Source organism: Setaria viridis, chromosome 3, assembly GCF_005286985.2.
Source record: "Setaria viridis chromosome 3, Setaria_viridis_v4.0, whole genome shotgun sequence".
In the NCBI taxonomy this organism is placed as follows: domain Eukaryota; kingdom Viridiplantae; phylum Streptophyta; class Magnoliopsida; order Poales; family Poaceae; genus Setaria; species Setaria viridis.
The window spans coordinates 11507763-11528941 of record NC_048265.2 but is presented as its reverse complement, the minus strand read 5'-3'; the positions used below and the strand labels follow the sequence as shown (position 1 = coordinate 11528941).

At 47.7% G+C, this 21179-nt stretch overlaps 4 protein-coding genes, 1 long non-coding RNA gene and 2 other non-coding genes across 9 annotated transcripts; 2 read left to right on the top strand and 5 right to left on the bottom strand.

Moving 5' to 3' along the window:
• Positions 1 to 3242: 3242 nt before the first annotated feature.
• On the top strand, positions 3243 to 4659 carry LOC117847527 (jacalin-related lectin 19). Of its 2 annotated transcripts, none has more exons than XM_034728740.2 (3): positions 3243 to 3585; positions 3747 to 3971; positions 4059 to 4659. In XM_034728740.2, exons 1-3 carry the CDS (start codon positions 3583 to 3585, stop codon positions 4455 to 4457), a joined length of 627 nt encoding a protein of 208 aa, XP_034584631.1. In that variant the 5' UTR covers positions 3243 to 3582; the 3' UTR covers positions 4458 to 4659. The 2 variants fall into 2 exon arrangements, with proteins under 2 accessions (XP_034584631.1, XP_034584632.1); XM_034728741.2 differs by having other exon boundaries at positions 3249 to 3585; positions 3750 to 3971.
• A 1394-nt stretch (positions 4660 to 6053) lies between these two features.
• On the bottom strand, positions 6054 to 8068 carry LOC117848737 (large ribosomal subunit protein eL28z). Its single transcript, XM_034730261.2, has 4 exons — positions 7918 to 8068; positions 7275 to 7432; positions 6994 to 7160; positions 6054 to 6363 (listed from the first exon to the last, which is right to left on the bottom strand). Exons 2-4 carry the CDS (start codon positions 7420 to 7422, stop codon positions 6238 to 6240), a joined length of 441 nt encoding a protein of 146 aa, XP_034586152.2. The 5' UTR covers positions 7423 to 7432; positions 7918 to 8068; the 3' UTR covers positions 6054 to 6237.
• LOC117851099 (small nucleolar RNA R24) lies at positions 6505 to 6596 on the bottom strand. Its single transcript, XR_004639464.1, has one exon. It is a non-coding gene; the product is annotated as a small nucleolar RNA R24 (small nucleolar RNA).
• On the bottom strand, positions 6770 to 6860 carry LOC117851098 (small nucleolar RNA R24). The gene has a single exon (XR_004639463.1). It is a non-coding gene; the product is annotated as a small nucleolar RNA R24 (small nucleolar RNA).
• Positions 8069 to 8858: 790 nt separating the features above from the next.
• LOC140222356 (uncharacterized) lies at positions 8859 to 11623 on the bottom strand. Its single transcript, XM_072292689.1, has 3 exons — positions 11433 to 11623; positions 9561 to 9643; positions 8859 to 9116 (listed from the first exon to the last, which is right to left on the bottom strand). The coding sequence occupies exons 1-3, from the start codon at positions 11509 to 11511 to the stop codon at positions 9084 to 9086; spliced, it is 195 nt and encodes a 64-aa protein (XP_072148790.1). The 5' UTR covers positions 11512 to 11623; the 3' UTR covers positions 8859 to 9083.
• A 113-nt stretch (positions 11624 to 11736) lies between these two features.
• LOC117848738 (uncharacterized) lies at positions 11737 to 20655 on the top strand. The gene is made up of 2 exons (XR_004638922.2): positions 11737 to 12070; positions 20240 to 20655. It is a non-coding gene; the product is annotated as an uncharacterized lncRNA (long non-coding RNA).
• On the bottom strand, positions 12777 to 16966 carry LOC117848735 (uncharacterized). Of its 2 annotated transcripts, XM_034730259.2 has the most exons (12): positions 16666 to 16966; positions 16276 to 16513; positions 15813 to 15895; positions 15615 to 15715; positions 15370 to 15465; positions 15200 to 15253; positions 14630 to 14778; positions 14435 to 14552; positions 13513 to 13600; positions 13371 to 13427; positions 13218 to 13301; positions 12777 to 13123 (listed from the first exon to the last, which is right to left on the bottom strand). In XM_034730259.2, the coding sequence occupies exons 1-11, from the start codon at positions 16772 to 16774 to the stop codon at positions 13219 to 13221; spliced, it is 1176 nt and encodes a 391-aa protein (XP_034586150.1). In that variant the 5' UTR covers positions 16775 to 16966; the 3' UTR covers positions 12777 to 13123; position 13218. The 2 variants fall into 2 exon arrangements, with proteins under 2 accessions (XP_034586150.1, XP_034586149.1); XM_034730258.2 differs by having other exon boundaries at positions 13218 to 13427; positions 16666 to 16965.
• Positions 20656 to 21179: the final 524 nt, after the last annotated feature.

The following is a 21179-nucleotide window of genomic DNA, read 5'->3' as shown; positions in this document are numbered from 1 at the left end:
GATCTCCAGGAAGAAAAAAAAGAAGTGTGGCAGAGGCCTTGCTGGGGAATAATTGGGTCAGGGACCTTAAAATACACAGCGGCATTACTGCACTGTACCTTCAAGAATTTATGACGCTTGGTGACTCACTACAGAGGTACAACTACAACCACAATAGGAAGACATTATTCGTTGGAAGTTTACAGAGAATGGCAAGTACTCCACAGCCTCGGCATACAAAGCAGAGTTTCTTGGATCCACCAATGCACCGCATACCAAAACACTTTGGCGCTCCTGGGCGCCGCTGAAATGCAAATTATTTGCATGGCTCATACTACAGAACTGAGTGTGGTCAGCTGACCGCCTCGCGCGTAGGGGATGGCCCCATTCCTCTTCATGCCCCCTATGCAGATGCGAAATGGAGACAGCCCATCACCTACTTGCCGAATGCAGATTCACCAGAAAGATTTGGAATCTGGTGGCGGATTGGGCGGCACAACAAAGCATACACCCCTCAGCATGGCGACAAAGTGACAACGCGCTAGGCTGGTGGATAAACATGACAACCAGAATAGAAGCGCCCAGGAAAGGAATGTGTTCGATTGCACTGCTCATGTGGGAAGTCTGGAAGGAAAGGAACAGGCGTGTTTTCAATCGAAAGAAAATGGCAACCGTTGCACTGTTTGTGAGAATCAAGGAAGAAGCCGCAGCGTGAGTAGTAGTGGGGGCAAAGGACCTAACGCTTTTTTTATCTCGCGAGTAATTGCGTATTTTGCGTGTATTCTAACCGGCTAGTTGGCTTCTCTATTTCATCTATCAATGAAATAGGTACGAGCCCGTTGGTTAAAAAAAAAGAAAAGGCAAGTAAATGGTATGGGTTACTACATGAATTCGAGATAGGTTCAGACTCCCTCTGAATCCAAATGGATTACTACATGAATTCCATCGGTGATCACTGATCAGCTGCAAGCAGCTCGTATGCATAATGTAAAACGATAGATTTGATTGCATTATTTTCGCGTGTAGCTGCTTTACAGCAGAGAGAGAGCTGCTTTGTTAACCTGCTTTAATTTTACGCTTTGTCCCTTTTTTATCTCAACTAAAGCGTTGCTTTCCTCTGCGAATGAGATGCAAATACCCAAAAGGCCATACGTGCATACGTGCCTTTCGACTTTGCAAAGAAAAAGGCACAGACCATAGCTTGGGAATTGGGATGGGGGTGAAAAATAAAAAATAAAGGGACACATTCCCTCATCATCAGATGAAAATTCAGTCTCTCGATGCTCGAAAAACATCATCAGAATCTAGGCACAAATGATAATTATCACATTGATGAATCAATGCTGCTACAGAAATGGTCTGAATCTCTGAATCTGAATGAATAAATCTCCATGCGCTCGATCGGTAGTAGAAAACACAGGTCAGGAAACAAGCAAGCAAGTAGTAAAAGATATCACGCGACGCATGTCAAGCATGTTTTCGGCAAGCAGCTTTCATCTACGACGATCCGCCGCGAGCTCGGCTCCACTGCGCAGGCTCAGTGGCGCAGGTTGCCGAGGAGGAGCGCCACGGCCGGGCAGAGGACGGCGGCCACGAGCGACGAGGAGACGGCCGCCGCGCCGGAGGTGGGGCTCGGCGCTGGGGCGTCGGCGGCGAAGGCGACGCCGGCGAAGGAGGACACGGCGACGGCCGCGACGACGGCGACGTACAAGATCTTGGAGGCCATGACGATTGTTTGCGCGTGCTAGCTTTGTGTTGTGAGCGCAACGACTTGTGAGAGGCCAGAGAAGGTGAGAACGTGTTTTATAGGCGAGAAGAGAGAAGGTTTGGACCCCACGTTTAATTCACAGTCTGGCCGACTTCCATCAGCCAGCTCATAAAATTAGTTGCAGACCATGATTAGCTTAAAGATAGGAGTCTTGCTGTTTTTCAACTGCACAAATCGAGCTATGGTTAGCAGATTCCTAATATTTGAAATTCAAAATTTGGAGGTTGCTTTTAAAAAACTTAACACTGCTTGGCAGGCAATGCAAGAAAAGTGCATGATGGTCTGGACACCAGACAACAGTACACCTCATCAAAGAATTTGGTTAGGTCTTGATTATCTCCAGCAAATATCTCCAGCAAAGCACAGTTCAGCAGAGCTTTAGGTTGCAATACAGTCTGGTTTGATGATACCAGTGCATGCATAGGAAATCCCAAGGGACAAGAGGATTTGGCTGTCAGACTGCTTATTTGATTCTTGGCAAATTAATTCTTAAATTTGTAATGATAGCATTGCCTGGACAGGAAACTGTAGCTCAAGAATGTAAAGAGTGGATTTGAGCAGTTTGATAGGCAATTTGAGCTGCTGACAGTATAAATGAAAAGTGAATATTAGATGGCCTGTCACATACAGGTATTTACTTTGAAGCCACAGGTACCATAATTACTGCAAATGTGGTGAAGCTGAAGCATGTTCCTGAAGTTTCAGAAAATGACAGCTACCTCTTATGTGCTATTAATGTTTTTTTTTCAGTCACGAAATTTTTCGTTTTGATAATGTATGAAGTTCTACTGATTCTACATAGATTAGTTGTGTATTATTGGCTTCTTTTGGACTTTATGGGCGCTGCCAGCTAAGATTCTCCTGTCCTGTTGGTTCAGTGGTACCCAATTAGTTCTCCACAATGATCATTAGGCACGTCACAATATGGCTTTATGGATTGTGTGTTGCCATGGACATCTGGCATTACATACATGGAAGTTTGGGTGATTTGATCCAGATGAATATGGCTGCAATTTTTTTTTTGAGGGTCAATGGGGGGGGGAGATCCCCACCTGAATTTTCCATTAGGGCCTTGTGAAGGCCAAAATTCTTATACAATAGTTTGTTCAGCAAGAAAAACTAGGAGAGGGGGAGGTTTTACAGGTAATATGGCTGCAATTTATCAGAGACTCTGACAATAAGCCTGTTCGTTTTGGCTACAATAAGAAAATATAATACGAATTCTTCAACAAGTCTCCCAGGAAAGCCTGCTTTGTATTTTCTCCTGCTTTAGTGAATGAAATAGGCGCTATCTTGTGCACAAAAGAAACTTCAGCAAAAATATGCCAAATGAGTTATTCTCCCTTGCCAATGATGCTGCCAGCTCCACGGCATCCTATTCTCCAGTGTCATGATCATCTATCAGACAACCTATATCTTTCATGTTTGTTCTTAGTCCTTACTGAGACGACATGGCTTGACCAACTTGAGCAGTGTAATCGTTGCACCTCCCTTTTTCTTGAAGGTAACTTCATAGACAGTTGCTCAATAAATACATAGATTCTTTTCAGAGGCATGCTAAAATTGAACTGTAACCTCCCCTATGCTCGAAATTCTTCATGAGACTTCTCGCTGAAGAACGAAATGCTCTTCTGCAATATGCTTATCGTTCTGGACAGCAGTATGCTGACCCTCAAGGCATCTAATTCTTATCCCCAGTTATCCCCCACATCCTGCTGCCTCTTTAAAAGAGTTACACCTTTTGGTTTGTTGTGCAATTTCTTCGCTAGCTCTGACTGAACCTTCAGCTGCAGACCTTACCACCTGTGCACCTCTGCAAATCTCTGGAAGCAAGCATGGTACACAAATGGACTTTACTAGTATTCTATTAGATTTTCCTTTTCATTGTTGCAGACTGCACACCTCTTTGTGCCTATGTTCAGACTTCAGACTAACATAACCTGCTTAGAAACCCGTAGGTATACCTCTGAACACTGAACTTCATATTTTTTTTCGACAGCAGCAACATCAGAGGAAGATGGTTGTGTCCAAGAAGCTCATGAAGGTCGGCCCATGGGGCGGCACCGGGGGACACCCATGGGACGACGGCGGCCACTCCGGGATCCGCAGCATCACCGTTTCCTACGACCGCTTCATCGACAGCATCAGCGTGGAGTACGACCACGACGGCCTGGCCGTCCCCGGCGAGCGGCACGGCGGAGCCGGCGGCAACCACACGACCCAGGCACGTTCAATATATGAAACCATCGGTTGGTTGCTCCCGCTCACATAGTCACATGTGGTTTTGTTGGCTGGATGTGCAAGCGCGCAGATCAGGCTGGGCTTCCCGGACGAGCACCTGACGGGCGTGAGCGGGCACTACTCCCCGATCGCGGCCGGCGGGTCGCCGGTGATCCGGTCGCTGGCGTTCCGGAGCAACCAGAGGGCGTACGGGCCGTTCGGGGTGGCGGAGGGCGCGGCGTTCACGTTCCCGGTGGACGGGGGCGTCATCGTCGGCTTCTGCGGGCGGAGCGGCTGGCAGCTCGACGCCGTCGGGCTCTACGTTGCGCCGCTGCGGCCGGAGAGGATGTACGACCGGGTGCAGAAGCTCGGGCTCTCGGCGTACCGGGCAGTGATGCACCGGATCGGGCCGCCGCCGCCGCAGCAGCAGCAGGAGCAGGCGAAACAGGAGAACGGCAAAGCTCAGAAACAGATAACCCACAAGACGTAGTGGCTACTGTCACTTGTCAGGATGCGAACCAAGGCTGTTCCTGTATGTATCCAGCATTCCAGCTAGTGTATGAATCTAGACATCTACCGTGTGTTTGGTTAGTGGGTCGAAGTGGGTTGGGTTGGAGCCGACCCACTTCGACCCATGTTTGGTTGGAGAAGAAGTGGGTTGGGTTCATCCCATATCGGGAATATTCCCTCAATATCTGGGTTCATCCGGTTCTTCCAAAATGAAGGGACCGTCTCGACCCAGTTGGACGGCGTCGTCATCCGTTTCTCGCGCTCGCCCGACGCTCGCCCGACGCCGCTGCTGTCCGCCCGACCCGACCGCCGCCTACCCACCGCCGGCCCACCCTCCGCTCGCCCGGCGCCCTCCCGCAGCCGCCTGCCCCATGGCCGCCGGCGCAGCTCCTCCGTGGCTCCAACCCCGCGGCGCCCCATGGCCACGGCCCCTCAGGCCGGTGCGGGGAGGGAGCTGAGGCCGGCGGCGGGGGCGGGTTCTGGCTGGCGGTGGGGCCGCTCGGGCCGGCGCGGAGAGGAGGCTCAGGCACGGGGCGGCGGCGCAGGGAGCTGGGGAGGCATGGGCGGCGGCGCGCGGGGGTCTGGGGCGGCGGCGCAGGGACCTGGGGAGGCAGGGGCGGCGGCGGCGGCGGCGCAGGTGGGGGATGGCGGCGCAGGGAGCAGGGCAGGGGGGGCGCCAGTGGCCGGGGACTGGAGGAGGATGGGTTGCAGGAGGAGAGGAGGAAGAAGATGGAAGGGAGGGGGAAAATAAGAGGCTGACAGGTGGGCCCCACGACTGATCAGTGGGCCCCACAACTAACGGTGTTAAAAGGACATCCATCCAACCCTCTCAATTTCTCCAACCAAACAAAAGACTGGGTCGGCTCCAACCCACCCATCCAAACACAGGATGGGTCGGTTCCAACCCATAAAAGTGGGTCGGCTCCAACCCAACCCACATCATCCCAAAATCAAACGCATGCCTAGTGTACCTGAAGTGCTTGATACACTTATGCAGAGATTCTAGTAGAATACAACACGATTTGAATATCAGCGACTTTAGATGCAGCTTCTGTGCTTCAGAGAGATGGCTGAAGCTGGAAATGCGCGCCGACTTGGGCAGAACGCTGCCGCCGGCTGGTGATTCTACGGCCGAGTCGCCAGTCAACATTGGCTGACCTTCACAACTCCGATTTGCTGTCGCAGCGACAGATAACCTGGTTGGCCAGCTGGTATACGCGCTGCGTAGATATACTGAAAATTACGACCTCTAAATACGGTTCCCTACACCATACGATTCCAAACTCGCTGGTCATCTAGGTCATCACAAGCAAAGTGGCCAGTCCTCTACTCTTGACGAGCAACCGGCAGTACGTGAAGCAAGATACCAATTGGAGCGGACAGCTAAAATCTATGTTCAGCCTAACCACAAATATTCAGGCGTTGCAAATGGAGAGCATAGTCAAAATGAAGATCCGCAAGACGGCAAGACAACTAGACTAGCGCAAAGTACCAGACAACCATTTCATTTGTTGGAGGTTAGACCCGGCGGAGAACAAAACCAAAATCTGAAAACGGAGTAATCATGCGCAGCAAGTATGCAAAATAAAGTTGCAATCATCAAGTGCAAGCAATTTGTGATTATGGAACGACACACAGCAGCAGCTTTAACAAGGTAGCTCTAGTTCTAACAAGTCTCACTTCAAGTCTCAAAACTGTCGGAACAAAGATAATAAGCTGGGACTATTGAGCACCAACAGGACCCTCAACAAAACACAAGCTTAGTGCTTAGGCTGCCTGTTCTTCTTCTTGACGCCAGACTTGGCAACCTGGAGGCTGCGGTACACGGAGCTCAGCCTAGCGAGAGCCGGCTTGGTTAGGTCAGGCCTGTAGTAGTTGTCGCTAACCTGCAGAGCAAACAAAATACAAATTAGAACAATCAGCAACCCTATAAGATCAGTTACAAGGTCTGGTAATCATAGTTAAAAAGCTTCACATAAAGGAACATGCAAGACTTCGACCATTCAAAGACTAAGTATTCTGCAGGTTCAGCTCAGAAGCCAAGCGTATCAGCTTATATTTCATTGAAGAACCAGTTGATCAGTTGGCCTTCTTACAAGTTATGGCTCATCATAGCTACACCTTGGATATGCAGTGAAACCCAAAAATATAAAAGAGAATCTATCAACAAGAAAAAATCTCACATAGCACCATACAAGCAACATAGCAAATAACTATCTTTCAAACAAAACATAATATTTAAAATAACCAGTGTACAAAAAACAGGAATAGCACATGAAACCAATATGATAATTAGCTCAGAAGCCAAGCGTATCAGCTATATTTCATCGAAGAACCAGTTGATCAGTTGGCCTTCTTACTTGTTATGGCTCATCACAGCAACAAATTAATGACAACAATGTGCAAAAATAATACCCAGGGTGTAAAGCAAAGATCTATGCATTATCAGATAGAGCATAACAAGCAATCAAATTATCAGAGACAAGTAACCATTATGAATTTTCATGTGCTAGTACCTGGTTCTTCACAGCCTTGGCCATCTTGCGGAACTCCTTGCGCATCACAGACTTGTGGTTGAGCTTGGCAGGTGTGTTCTGCTTCTTGGTCTTGGTCGTCGAGAGGACCACAGCAGACTCCTTTCCAGCTGCTGGCTGGATCGTCACGGTCTTCTTGTTCGCCAAGCCTAAGAGAACAGAACAGACACATGCAGTCAGCACTTGTTTATTTATTATTTACTGCAAATATCACAGTGTGTTACATACGAAGCACAACTCAAGCAATGTAGGAAACAGCATACCAGAGTACTTGTACGAGTGCACGTTGTAGAGGTTGTTAGGCTCCTTGGTGAACTGCACCTTGGCATGGCCGTTGCCGAACTGCTTCACCAGGAAGGAGTTGTTCTTCCTAACAATCTGCCAGATCAGATCCCCTGGAACCGTCGCCATTTCCCTTCGCCTACATAATCAAATCAACTACCTAGTGTCAAACACCTTAACCCAACAGTAACAGCAGGGAACACCTAAGGGAAAGAAACTAATCATCTGGCCAGAGAACTGAATTTGATTGCAAAAGTAAACTACGCCTTTCAAACAGCAGAGGAACATCTTCATTAATATTTCCAACGATACGACTAACCCTACGCGCTACATAGTTACCAGATCTAACTGGGAGAAGAATAAGATTGCAGTCAACCACACAGAACAAGTGTATACTAAGATGCAAGAAGGCCACAGCTACATAACCAACGACCGAATCATGCACAGGAAACCTACAAATTTCCCAGCAGGATGCTACAAACCACTTAGAATAGCGGCGTGCTAAGCACGGACGCGACTGCTAAATCAGCGTCAACTCGAACTGCACAAACTTAACAACGAAATAGAGCACAGCAGGGTTAACAAATCATCGTCGCGTTCGATTGGAGGGCGATCTACACTTACCGGAGATGAGGTGCCGCGGCGTCGCCTCGCTCTGGTCCGGTACTGGGGGTGGCGGCTGCTGGAGGCCGGGGAGGCTGGGAGCCTCGGTTGTTTTATACCGGGGGCGTGCCCGTAAACCCTAGGTCTGGCACCCGGTTCCTGGGCTTATTTGGGCTGGACTTTTACATGTGGGCTGCACGGGTCGAAACACTGGCCCAACAACACCTGCGCCTCTTCTTCTTCTCGGTCTCTCGGAGACTCACCACTTGACCGCCAAACAACACGGGCACGCGATGTCCCGCTGTTTCCCCCAGCCGGTATGGGCACACGAAGGCCGCCGAGTCGCAGACTTGCCGAGGTGGAAGACGTCCAGTGGGATGCGCAATCGCAGCGCTACAGCGTGGAGGCACTAGCGCGGTCGAAGTTAGCAGGAGACTACACGGCACACGCTCAAGAGTCAAGAGCCGCGTCCGGCAGTCCATCACGCCTTGCGGAGATTACAATGTCACAAAACAAGCAGGCCGTGCTGACGCCACGGCGATTCCGATTAGGTCCCGTTTGGATCCGTTGGAATCTACTTTCCACATAAATCTATGTTAAATTCATGAGTTGGAATCTACTTTCCACAACCTTCCAAAATTTAGATATAAGCCTATCTTAAATTCATAAGGTGGAAGATAAAAATTGATTCTATAAATCCTCATACTACTATGTGTTTAATGTGCATCTTATAGCATGCTCTTCGATTGCTTCCCTGTAGCAGAAGTGCAGCACGTAAGTATCTCTCCCATATAGCCAACAATAATATACAGACATATTCTACATACAACTATAGTAGTCTAAATTATGATTATTAAAATGGAATTCAATTCCAAGGATCCAAACGGGCCTTATTGAAATTTGTAAGGCAATCTTATCTTGACTGCTCCACCAAGAAATATGGTTATGGCAAACACAATCCAAAAGGCAAAAGGTACTGGCATTCTATCAACCTTTTTGTTTCTAATGAGAAGCAAAAAAATTCAAAACTGTCGCATTGCTGAATTATGAGGTTCAGGTACAATGATTATTTCGCCGATATCATCTACGAGTTGAAGACCGCAACTTCCAAGTTACAATCTGGTTGCAAGAAAACATGGGGAAGAAAAATGTGGGACAACATTGACAGGAGAAAACATGCAAGTTCGCTACTTTTTCTTGCCGGTGACACCTGCAACCACCTGCAGAAGTGACAGAAGATTAAAAGTTGGCACAACCATTTTCCATGACAGATTTTAGTACTTAGGCTTCCTTGCTCAAAGAATAAAATCAGGAAATGGCAGGTGAACTGTGGTCATTCATCAAATCCTCAAGTTTGAGGATGCAATGATACAATTATGCAGCAGAAAGTTCAAACAAATGCTCTCTGCAGTTTACACTGAGCAAGCAGTAATGAATTTAGAACTCATTTTCTGGCATTTTTTTAGCCAAGTTAGCTTGGAGTGACCAAATAGGGAGTTTTTTTTCCCAATTAAAGATCAATAGGAAGTTTATTTCATAAGAATTAGATTGAGAAAAATAAATATTTTGAATTGGGAAATGATGGGAAATTGAATGGAAACAGTATTAATTGTTTGAGCATGAAAGCACCACATAGAACAACCCAAAACAGAGGAATCACATACATCATTTAGAGGAGGTGGAGGAACTTTTTCCGCAGTCTCCCATGAATCCAAGATTGGCCGAACAACTGCTGGAAGAAAGAGACCTGAAATTGCAAATTATAAGGTCAGCCGAGGGAGAAGCAAGGCCAATGATAGAATGTTAGCTCTTCTCCAATCAATAATTCCATAACTTCAGCAGGCACATCTAGAAAATCTTAGGAATCAAGTTTGCTCCAAGGCAATTAACAGGAGGAAAAAAGGTTCTGGTTTCTTTCTGATATGTCAAAGTATAAAACACCAGTTCTCATAGCAACATGTGATGTTCTATGCGTTCTCTGTTAACTTGACAGATGTTGAAGTGGAGTTTTACAGTGTGTGCTTTAAATCTTACCACTTTTGGGCTGACATTTTCTGGGTAGAAACTACTCGAGAAAAATCGAATGCCTACTGCCTAGTGCTTGTATTGCTCCATATAAATTTTAATTACAATGGTTGCCAGCAAAATTAATCCAGTTGCAAGACAAAAATTGTCAACCTAAGAAGCACTATAAGTTTGATTGCAACCATAGACCATTAGTTAGCAAGGACTAATACTACTCCCTCTGTTTCAAATTGTAGGTTGTTTTAGCTTTTCTAGATACATAATTTTTGCTATGCACCTAAATATATATTATATCTAGATACATAGCAAAATCTTTGTATCTAGAAAAGCCAAAACAACCTACATTTTGGAACGGTGGGAGTACTACTTAGTCAAAGAGGATCAACTCAGGAAATCAATCCATACTAGAATCATATTGAAAAGGTTAGGTGCAACGTATGCAACCAATCTTTTCTAGCACGCAACACCAAACACATCTCTCAATCATGTAAAGTTTTAGGTATAATCCCATTTCACAGAAAATAAGCATGAGTGCCCATTCCGCAAACATGTAAACTAGAATAAAGTTATTCATTCTACTGTGCAAGAGAATGAATCCAGATGAGTTTAGCTAAGGCCTGAGGCACTATCCCCAGTCACATAGCAATTTCATATCACGTGGTCAAGACAATTTGTATGCCTCAGTCAATTTCTAGTGTCATTCTTATTATTTGTAGTCTTTCCTTGCAAATTCAATCTTTCTTAACATTACTGGAGCTGAGAGCAAACAGGCTAATGTAATCTACATCCACAAGCAAAACAGGCATTTTCTTTTTAACATGATTCTGGACAATGGTGAGTAACAATATTTTGATGCGAGACTTAAGACCGTAATAACCCCTCATATACGACAAAGAGATGTGGAAACGTAAAGGAAATGTCTAGTTCGCATACAAGCACACATTGAACTGAAAGCACACATGTTCAGCCAAATTGCCAATGGACACAAAGTACCACCAAAATATAAAAATGAAACGTCATAAGGTTTTGCCAAAATATATTTATTGAACTAGAAAAGGTAGAAACCTAAATGAAATGTCTAGTTGGCATACAAGCACAAATTGAACTGAAAGTGGCGTGACAGTATTACCCATTTCCTATAACATTGAACTCAAATGTCATTTTGTTGAGCAGGGAAATGATAGCTTATGCTCTGCTGGTAGCTGAATTTGTGTCACATGCGGCGCTGACAAACAGGACTAGTGATTTGGAATATAACATTATGCATCCCAGGCGCCAGAGATTTGGGATCCTGGATCTAATGAACTGTAGCAAGTGAAAAGGCCACCCCAAACGTCGTAAGCCTCTAGAAATCAACCCCCGGTGGTGTACCCACACCGAGCCACGCATAGTCGCCGAGGACCGACGTAGGGTGAGGCAACAGCACGGGAGCCTGCGTCCCCATTTCTGATGGGCGCGAGTGCATCTACTAGGGTTTGGGCCAGAGCGGAGGAGAAGGATGGGGCGAATACCGAATCCGGCGATGAGGCAAGATGCGGCGACGACGGGCTCCTTCACCACGAAGATCTTGAGCTTATCCATCACGCCCATGGCTGCCGCTTCTGCTTCTGCTTCTGCTGCCCTCTCCGCCTTTCCGGTCCTGCCTCTTCCCGTCGTCGATGGAGACGAGTAAGCTGGTGGGCGTGCTCTCCAATCTGCGAGATTGTGGGCCCACGCCGTTTCCCCGAGCATTTCCACTTCTGCCTGGGCCGGTCCCGTTCACAGGCGGGCTAGGCCCATTAGCAGGGTTCATGTTTAGTTAGGCCAAGGCCCAAATAGTGAGGTTAGCAAGAAAGAAGAAAAGGCATATTCAGCGTTGCTCATGGGAATATCCTCTCGCGCCCGGGAATATTTTGCCGGGAAGAGCGAATGTACCATGGATGCCTAGTTTTCTCTCCTGCCTTGCCCCGCGCGGGCACATACGGCCACCATTCCCCTCCTCAGTTACCCTCTTCCTCCTCGCTCGGTGCCTGGGTGTGCAAATGTGCAATACACCTTCCTATCGATCCCAAGCTTCATCTCATGTGGCCACCGGCCAATCGAAGCCGCCGGTCGCCGACGACGCGTCCGTCGCCGGGGAGAGCAAGCAACCATCCGTCGTGATTACCAGGTTAGTACCGTCGCCACGCCTGAAGAGCATCCCTTCTGTTCTGCGTCCGTGTTTGTGAGAGATTCTGCGCTGTCCCTGCTTAATTCCGTCCCTACTGCATGCGCTCTCTGCGTATGTGGATCTCGCAGCCCCTCCATGATGAGACAAATTCAATTACGCGTATGGATTGTTCGTTCGGGAACTATAGCATCGTGTCATTCCTTATCCGATTATAGTTGGTCATATCGCCTAACCGCGTCGTAGTCTAGACCAACTATATATTCCTCGGGAGTTGCCGTCATTGGGAATTCAGAATCCTCGGGAGTTGCGGTCATCGGGAATTCAGAATTCAGATAGCGCCTGCTGTGTGCTGTCCGCCGTGGCCCGTGGAAGCGGCATACGGCATACCGGAAGCGGAGCACCAATTGTGTGGAGCCACCATTATCTCAAAAATGGACCGGAGTTAACAGGTCTTGGACCTGGTGTGGTGGCTTTCGGGTTCTGGAGTTCTGGCCGCGATGAAAGCGGAAGCGGTGCCCCGCGGCCATCCACGCCGGTGCACTATTCCTGCCTTCCTGGGACCTGGGGTGTTGTTAGCCCTAATGTTTATACGTCGTGAAAATCCTGATATGCGATTTGATAGTAGCTGCTGTAGCTGTAGGTTTGCTTGCACAGCTCATGTCATGCCGGAAGTTACATAAGCGTTCAGCGACACCACGCAGATACATAAAGCAACAAAGAATCCCTTTGAAATCTCGGCATGGTATCGTACGCAGGAACATGGTGACAGGCTGACAGCACCAGCGCAGCATGTGTGGCCGTGCTTACAGAAACTCTCTTCACAGGTATTACATCAACCGTGCCCTACGACACTTCTGTCCAGGCGCCAACAACGGTTTTCCTTCTATGTTTTTGTGTCGTATTATTCAGCTAAGAGCAGGCGTTCCCTCAGAAAAATTTCACAGTTGTTGGGAGATGCTACTCTAAAATCATCATCTCCGAAGTACTGGGGAGAAGTGAAAATACCATCTCGACTCCCACAAGGTCTTGAGAATAATTTACATGTCCTTGTTCCTGCAACATCAGGGAAAGATTCAGTTAGTTCAAGGCCACAACATGGAGAATTTGTTTCAATGATCTGGCAAGGGAGCAGGGAGGATCCTTTTACCTTATGACTCAATTGCCGCCACCCTTACTGGCTTCATTACCTTTACTATGTTCCTCATGTGCTCAAACCCCATGACTATCACCCCTATGAGATAAAGAAAGCTTAGTTGCAGCTTGCCAAGCAAGTTATAGACTGCTACGGCGACGTTTGCACCTTCATCTGTTCGCATCGTGACGGTAATGGGTCTTCCGGAAACAAGTGCCCCGGTTTCTGATGAAGATGCAACATAAGATATGTGCTCCCAAACAATTATCCTTCAAGATAAATCGGAGACGTTTGGCCTTCTTAAGCGTACCTGATACATTCTCAGGCTGGGCTGACCACTCTTCAGGTTTCATCGCAGATTTGGTAGCCTTTATTAGATCCATAAGTGCATTGTTCACCTGGAATTCATAGAAAGTTACATGAGTTCTACTGTGCTATCATGTGAATTGTGAAAAAGGGAGGAAAACGAAAATCGTCAAGTTCAATAAAATGAACCAAGAACTGTCCAGAAGAGCCAATTGTTGGTTTGCTCTCCACTCATCTCTCTATACTCTGCCAATTGTTCTTAAAGTGCTTCTGGTGTGTACAATAAATATTCTCCTAAATAGCCATAAGTTGAGTATGCGAAGGTCTACATATTAGTAGGATAAGTTTAATTTGCAACTCCATACCCTTGCTTTTATCTATTTTTCAGGAAATTCCTAGAAGCCAAATATCATAGTTCCTTGCTTCTTAGTACAAGGTATCAGGCTGAGTGGATGATGAGTTGCATGCCTCAATACTTGAGGTAACATGGCTTCAGATAAGGATTTTTTTTTCCCTTGAGGTAGCATATTGGATCCTGCAATTCCGTTTTTCTCTGCTAAAACTAGCGGTGGAAAACAGTTGTCTTCAAAAGCAACAAATTCTGTTGCACGTTTAGGTGATAAATGATGCTTTCATATAACTGTAGTGTCTGATCTTAGTTCAGTTAGCAACTTTGGAATATCTGCACAAGTTGTAAGATGTTTCTCATTCAATCCTCCTTTGGTCCAAAAGTTGACCATTTGCTAGTTCATTTATGCTTGCACAGAGCCACAATTTTATGTTATTTTTGGAACCCCCTTCCCCTCCCTCCCCCCCCCCCCCCCCCCCATGCAACAGTTTAAACAAGCAAGCAAAGCAATCATCGTATCAATGTTCTTAACATCTCAGTGGCACATGTTGCTGTTTCACCAAAGTTCACGCTTTACCTCGTCTGGTCTTTCATGACTCACTAGATGTGCACCATGAAGTTCTACCATTCTAGCAGCAGGAAGAAGCCTTTCTGCTAGACGTTTTGCATGACACAATTGTGCAATGATATCATACCTGCAGTTATATGATGTAAGTCAACCAAAATGGGCATGTACCCTCTGCATAGAATATCTGCTGTTGGCCAAACTAACCTTCCATGAATAACAGAAATTAGAAAACCGGCTGAGCGTATTGTATCTAGTTCTTTCGTAGTCATTTTGTGGGTCCAGCATGCATTAACTTGCCCTTCAAAACCACAATTAGATTGCATCCCTGTTGATGATATACCCTTCACATATTCCTGAAAGCAACACAGTACAGATGAGTCTTCCACAAATAAGTTGCCAAATGTATGTTCATCTTCATTATAATTTATAGTGTGTACCACAGTCCAGTATATGCTTATATTCTAAAAAGGGGATGCAAAACATAATTCCAGATTCACACCAAAAGAAGACCTAGTCAAAATTACATAAGTCCATGGTATGTTTTCTCGAACATGCAGGAGAGCTGTGTATCATTATATTAAGAAATCAATGGTATGTGACATTAAAGGATAATGACAAGCAAGCATTCAATGTGTAAAAGCAACACATATCATCCAAAAGACCAAGATCAATGTTTCCGGAGAGTACATGACATCACATATGCCAATCTAGAAGATACAGCATCACCAAAAGACTGTTACGAAGCGTCATCTGGAAGGTAGTGATAGCACTCACTTGATAAAGGACCATTCTCCTAGTGCATGACCCGACAGTCTCCTCAAGGTATTCCTGCATAGGAATATTGTTCAATCAAAAGAAATCAACAATGAATCGGTGAATCTGAAAAAAGAACTATTTTTTTGGTCAAATGGGGAATGATATTGGATTGTTTGTTAGTTCCTTACCTTCGTATAATGGGTTTCCAAGTCCACAAGAGCTCTTTCCTCTGGAGTTTTCGCCCGTAAGAAACGGAATGCAAGAGATAGCATCTGCCCATCAACCTACAGAAGCAGGGGAAAAAACTTCAACTTCAGGCACGAACAATTGAAAATTGTAATGAGTGCCTCTTGCAGCATTTCCTTTGTATCTCGCAGCATTGGAAGTTCCATTCAGTTCCACAAATATGTAGAGGATATCAAAGCTCCAGTACCTTTGGGAAACACTGAAAGCCACCTCCCGTGACATTAAGCAATGCCAGTGAGCACAGCCTGTGAGGCGCTATCGCCGCTAGCTTGCAAGAAATCATCGCACCTGGTTGCACAGAGCAGCAGGGTCAATGCCTATAGATCACACATTTGAAGAACAGGGTCCCGAAATTGAAAGGCACAGCACACCAAGGAGGACTAACCCATAGAGTGGCCAAAGACATGTGCTTTCTTCCACCCCAAATGATCCATCAAGGCCAAGGCGTCCTTCGCCATGATTGCCGTCCTGCCAGAGATGAGAAAACGCGTGTTCAAACCAAATATTCAGAACCACCTCCCATTTTGACTTCTCCAGCTCCAACACATGAGCGTGTGATGGAAGATATTCCCCGTCTTTCTTCTCCATCACTCATTTTCTCGTGAAAAACAATTGTGCCAGGAAACGAGTGAAATGTGGAATTTTTCTCATCGAAAGCTACATCAAGCTGCTACTATCGTCCACCAGATCCCCATGTACGACCGTTCTGAATCTCAAAGGGGGAGCGGAGCCGGAGCAAACAATCCTATCTACGGAATCGAAACGCCCCCACCGATCGTTGAAACCACTGCAACCGACGAGGAGGGATTTGGATCTGTGGGAGGAGGGGATCGGGAGCGGAGACTCACGAGTAGTAGGATTTGTTCGGGGGGATGGAGCTGCGGCCGACGCCGCGGTTGTCGAAGCAGCAGACCTCGATGCCGTCGCCGCCGGCATCATCCCCTTCCGCGGGCGCCGCCTCCGCCGCCCCTGCGGCGCCGGCGCCGGCCTCCTCGTCCGGCCGCGGTGGCTCGTCGTCGGCGGGCTCCAGCGACCCGGTCAGCCCCTTTATCTGCGGGCCCCACGAGTCGTGCGTCCCCGCCAATCCTTTGATTCCGACCCAAACCAAACACCGAACCGTTTCTCAGCGAAAAGCGGAAGAGGAAACAAAAAAGTAATCTTTCCATGAGAGGAGAACATGATGCTCATCCCCCTTCCTTCTCCTTTCGAGGTTTGATGAGGGAGATTGGCGTGCGTACCGATGATGAGGAGCACCTTGGTGGCCCCGCAGCCGTAGCGGCGGTAGAAGAGCCGGACGCCCTCCCACTTGTCGCCGTCCGCGTACCTGCCCACCTCGCAGTAAGGCATTGCTGCTCGCCGGCGACTCGTCGTCCTCCTCCTCCTACAGCTAGCTTCTCGTTATCGCCGCCGCACGCGATCGGCTTGGCTTTGACCGTTTGGGGTTGGGGAGTAGTCCAGGAATGGGCGTGGGCTGGAAGCCTGGAATTGTGAAAATGAGCAGAGGTAAAACGAGGGGTTGCGAGCGGAGCTTTGGAGGAAGAGGACGATTATTTATAGCCGTCGGAACGGGCGCGGCGCGAGGACGGAGGCGGGCGGGCGGGGGAGGTGGGGGCCTTCCGGAAGACGGGAACACGTGGATGGATGGGCGGGCGGATGGATGAGCAGGACGGGGGACACGTCGGTACGTCGCCGTCTGCTGAGTCAAACCGGCTGTGCCTCGAGGATAAATTGTGAGGTTGAGGTCCATGTTTTTCGGGGCATTTGATCTCCAGCTTTTTTTGTTTGCCTGACGTGTTGGTCTGGATAATGAAGCAGTAAAGCTTGGAACTCTGTATGTTGCTTTTGCAGTCACAAGCCTGATCGTGTCTGTGACTTCGTGAAGTTGTGAACTTGTGAGTGATGCTGAGTCCTCCTGTTATCCTGGAACAGAGGGAATCGGTTACATCGGTCGGTTAACTCTTGACTGTAATCTGGCAGAGAATTGGACGGCCAGCTTGTCACAGGGATCAGCAGCAGATCACGGTCCACGAGTCTGCATCAGAGCATTATGGAATGCGGTTAACCTAGGAAGTAGACAAAAGGAAACTTCTAAATGCATACAGCTCATTAAAAAAACAGAGATAGAAAACGTGCTTTGGTTGCTCAATACTGTCGTTCAAGTGGATTTCGCGTTTCGACAGATAAGTGCGAATGGCGCCGCGAAATTCTGCACGACATGGGAAGCAGTCAGTCAGGTCAGCCAGTCAGTCGCACAATTTTATCGCTTGGTTTGCTCCATCAGTCACCTCCGGCTGGCTCGGACCCTCGGACCCGGTCCAGCTCGCCGCTCCGGCCGCGCGACGCGGCAAAATACTCATGCATGATGCGCGTGCGTGCACGGGCACAGTGCGGGCTGACGCGGCTGTCCGATCGGTCGGGTCGGGCGTCGCCGCCCCGCGCACCGTCCCTGTCGTCCGCTGCTGCCGCACCTGGGGCCCGGGCGGCCGCTCGGTGCCGACCCATCCGGTCGGTGCTCCTGGTGGGTGGTTGCCGGCTCGCCTTGCTTCCGCTTGCCACCGGCACGGGGCGGTGACCCATCACCGCTCGGCTGACGCGAACCCGTCCGCCGGCCGTCACCGCCGGATCCTTTTCGCCCCTCCGCTTCGTCTCCTTTTCGCAATTTTTCTATTCGCGCCGTCGTGCTTTGCGTGTGGAGCGTCTCGGGATCAAAGAGATCACCTACCGAATCGTAGCGCGCCGTCGTGGCGCCTCTTCGCGCGCGGTGCTGCATGGCTGCACGTCGGGATCCTCTTCAGGCCTGCAGCAGATTGTGATTTGTGACCAGGGAAGGAAGGGCCGTCCAGGTGTGTGTACAGGAACAGAGGGCGAGCGAAAGGCACAACTTTTATCTGCAATAGTTTCTTCTTTTGGAGTGCGCACGAACAGTGTGCCAAAACTGACGGACAGCTTGCGGTCAATGATTTTACTCGGATCCGGAAACTTCTTTCACGCGTTAGAACTAGGACCGGTCTTCGCGCAAGCTCGGCCCCGTCGGTTTTGTCTGTATTATCCGCTCCACACAAACAACGAGACATCTCTTTCTTTCGAAAGCTAACTTCTCTCTTCGCTTCGACTTATCAGCCGACTTAGGGGGTGTTTATTTCTTTAGCATCTCCTAAAATTCATGTCACATCAAATATTTAGATACTAATTAGGAGTATTAAATATAGACTAATTACAAAATCAATTACACAGATAGAGACTAATTTGCGAGACGAATCTATTAAGCCTAATTAGTTTATGATTTGACAATGTGATGCTACAGTAAACATGTGCTAATAATGGATTAATTAGGCTTAATAGATTTGTCTCGTGAATTAGCCTCCATCTGTGTAATTAGTTTTATAATTAACTCATATTTAATCCTCCTAATTAGCCTCCGAATATTCGATGTGACATAAATTTTAGGAGATCCTAAAGATCCAAACACCCCCTTATCAGCCACCAAACAGTGTTTTTCTCTCACAATAAAACAGCCGTTTTAGCTTTTTCAGCCGGCTTATAAGTCCACCGAACGGACCAAAGATATCTCTCCCTCTCTCTCTTCCGGCGCGGGTGCATCTTGATCCGCATTCAAGTTCCCATACCTGAGGACCCACCCGAGCGGTCGGTTCAACCGAGGGCTAGCCGAGCTAGAAGGCCGAAACCGAACTCGATCGATCGAGCAACATACCACGCCAAGACGTGCGCAGACACCGCCGCGTCTCGCTCGGGTCGGAATGCAAGGAGGGTTTTAGGCTGCTCACAGCTCGCTCATAACTGCCACCGCCACTGAGGCCCCGCGCGCGAAGGCCACCAGCCCGACGACTTAGGACGTATGGCCGGCCAGCTTCGTCACCGGCCGGCCGACGGGCGCGGCAGGCGGCGGCAGCGTCGGTACACGATGGCCAACCTGCAGTTGGGACTTCTCGACTCTTCCTCTTCTCCCAAGCCCCAGCCCTCCCTCCCATCGCAGCATCGGCACTGCCCTCAGCGCACGCGCGCGTCATCCAGGAGTACCGTGACGTCGATCTGCACCTGCTAGCTTCGATTCAATTCCCCTCCCGCCCACTCCACCTCTGCAGATTCGATTCTATTCGATCCGATCTACACTGCTCTATAGATTTGCAATGACTTAAGGTACCACTGAACATCATAAAATATTTTCAATGTGCGAATAATAAATAGCTTGATCAATATACGAGTTCACATAGATAAAAGTATATAATTGTTTGGCAGTAATAGCCAGGACATTAGGGCTACGATAAGTCTCATCTTGCCGAGAGTTGAAAAAACTCGGTTCTAATACATGGAAAAAGCTTACATAAATAACCACACAAATACCATGTTCAAGCCTTTCACCGTACATACCACACTAGCCCTTCATGGCTGGTCGAATTCTACAGCTTTCCAGGTGACCTTCACTGAAATTGTCGCAAAATAAAAAAAAGTTCACCTCTTCACTCACTGTTCCATGATAAGAAGCATCAAATCTGCACTTCCACTCTTCATAGGGCAGGTTCTTCGAAAGACCGTTGTCTACTGATGACCCTCTGAGGCCTTGTTTACTTTCCAAGTTGGGAGTTGCAAAATTGACAATTTGCTATAAATGCGACACTGTAGCGTTTCATTTGTATTTGTGAATTATTGTCCAAATATTGACTAATTAGGCTCAAAAGATTCGTCTCGCAAAGTACAACAAAACTGTGCAATTAGTTTTTGATTTCGTCTACATTTAGTACTCCATGCATATACCGCAAGTTTGATGTGATGGAGAATCTTCTTTTTGCATAGTGTCAAAGTTGGTAGTTTGGAGGGAAGTAAAACAAGAGCTGATACAAAGATCAAGGTGACTGCGCCACCCCACCGCTACAACTGAACTCAATCTGCACCCAGCTTCTGTAGCACCTTCGAAGAGACGGATCACATCATTAAAACCACTGGTCTTGGCATATAACTTCAGATCAAAGCCGCAAACAGGGGACTGTGTGGACGACGCTGTTAACGAGTAGCTGGTGTTGTCAAAGCACCTCCGACCTTTGGTTTTTGAAACCTTGCCGTATGACCAAAAGTGTAAACATGTCTCCATCTACTGAAACAAACGAAGCGAGGATGCCTTTGAACTACAGTATATGACAAGTTCACTGTGCTAGCTAGCATACCCGCACGCAGAAATGGAAAAGCTCGTGATGCACGTGTTTCTGTATCAAGATTGACGCCGAGTCATTTTCATTAAATAATCTGTCATATCAGTAAATTTCTACGATGTTGCAATAAAACGGTAGAGATGAGAGAGAAAAAATAGGTTCCATCCACCACGAAACTAACTTGGCACGGCTTCAAACATAAGTACTCTCTTCATTATTTTGCCTGGAAAGATATACTACAGTGGCAATTTTTAATCACCAATTAAATGTTCTATTGCGCTTGCGCATGTGACACTCAGTTCTTTTTGTAAGTTGTTAAAATTCCCTGGAATTAGTCCAAGGAAACACACGGGACAGGAAGAGTAGAGGTAGCAACACGTTCGCTGTACCAGCATATCAACCCCAGCGCCAGAAATGGAGAAAATCATCCACCAGTTGCTGCGTTGCATGATGAATCGTCCTGCACTGATGACAAATCGAGCGAGATATCCAATCGGGAGACGTCCACGGGAGGGGAAAACACGAATCCCAGCCTCCAATCAAGCACCCTCCCGTCCAGGACTCCCATGTCATGTTTAGTTGTCAAT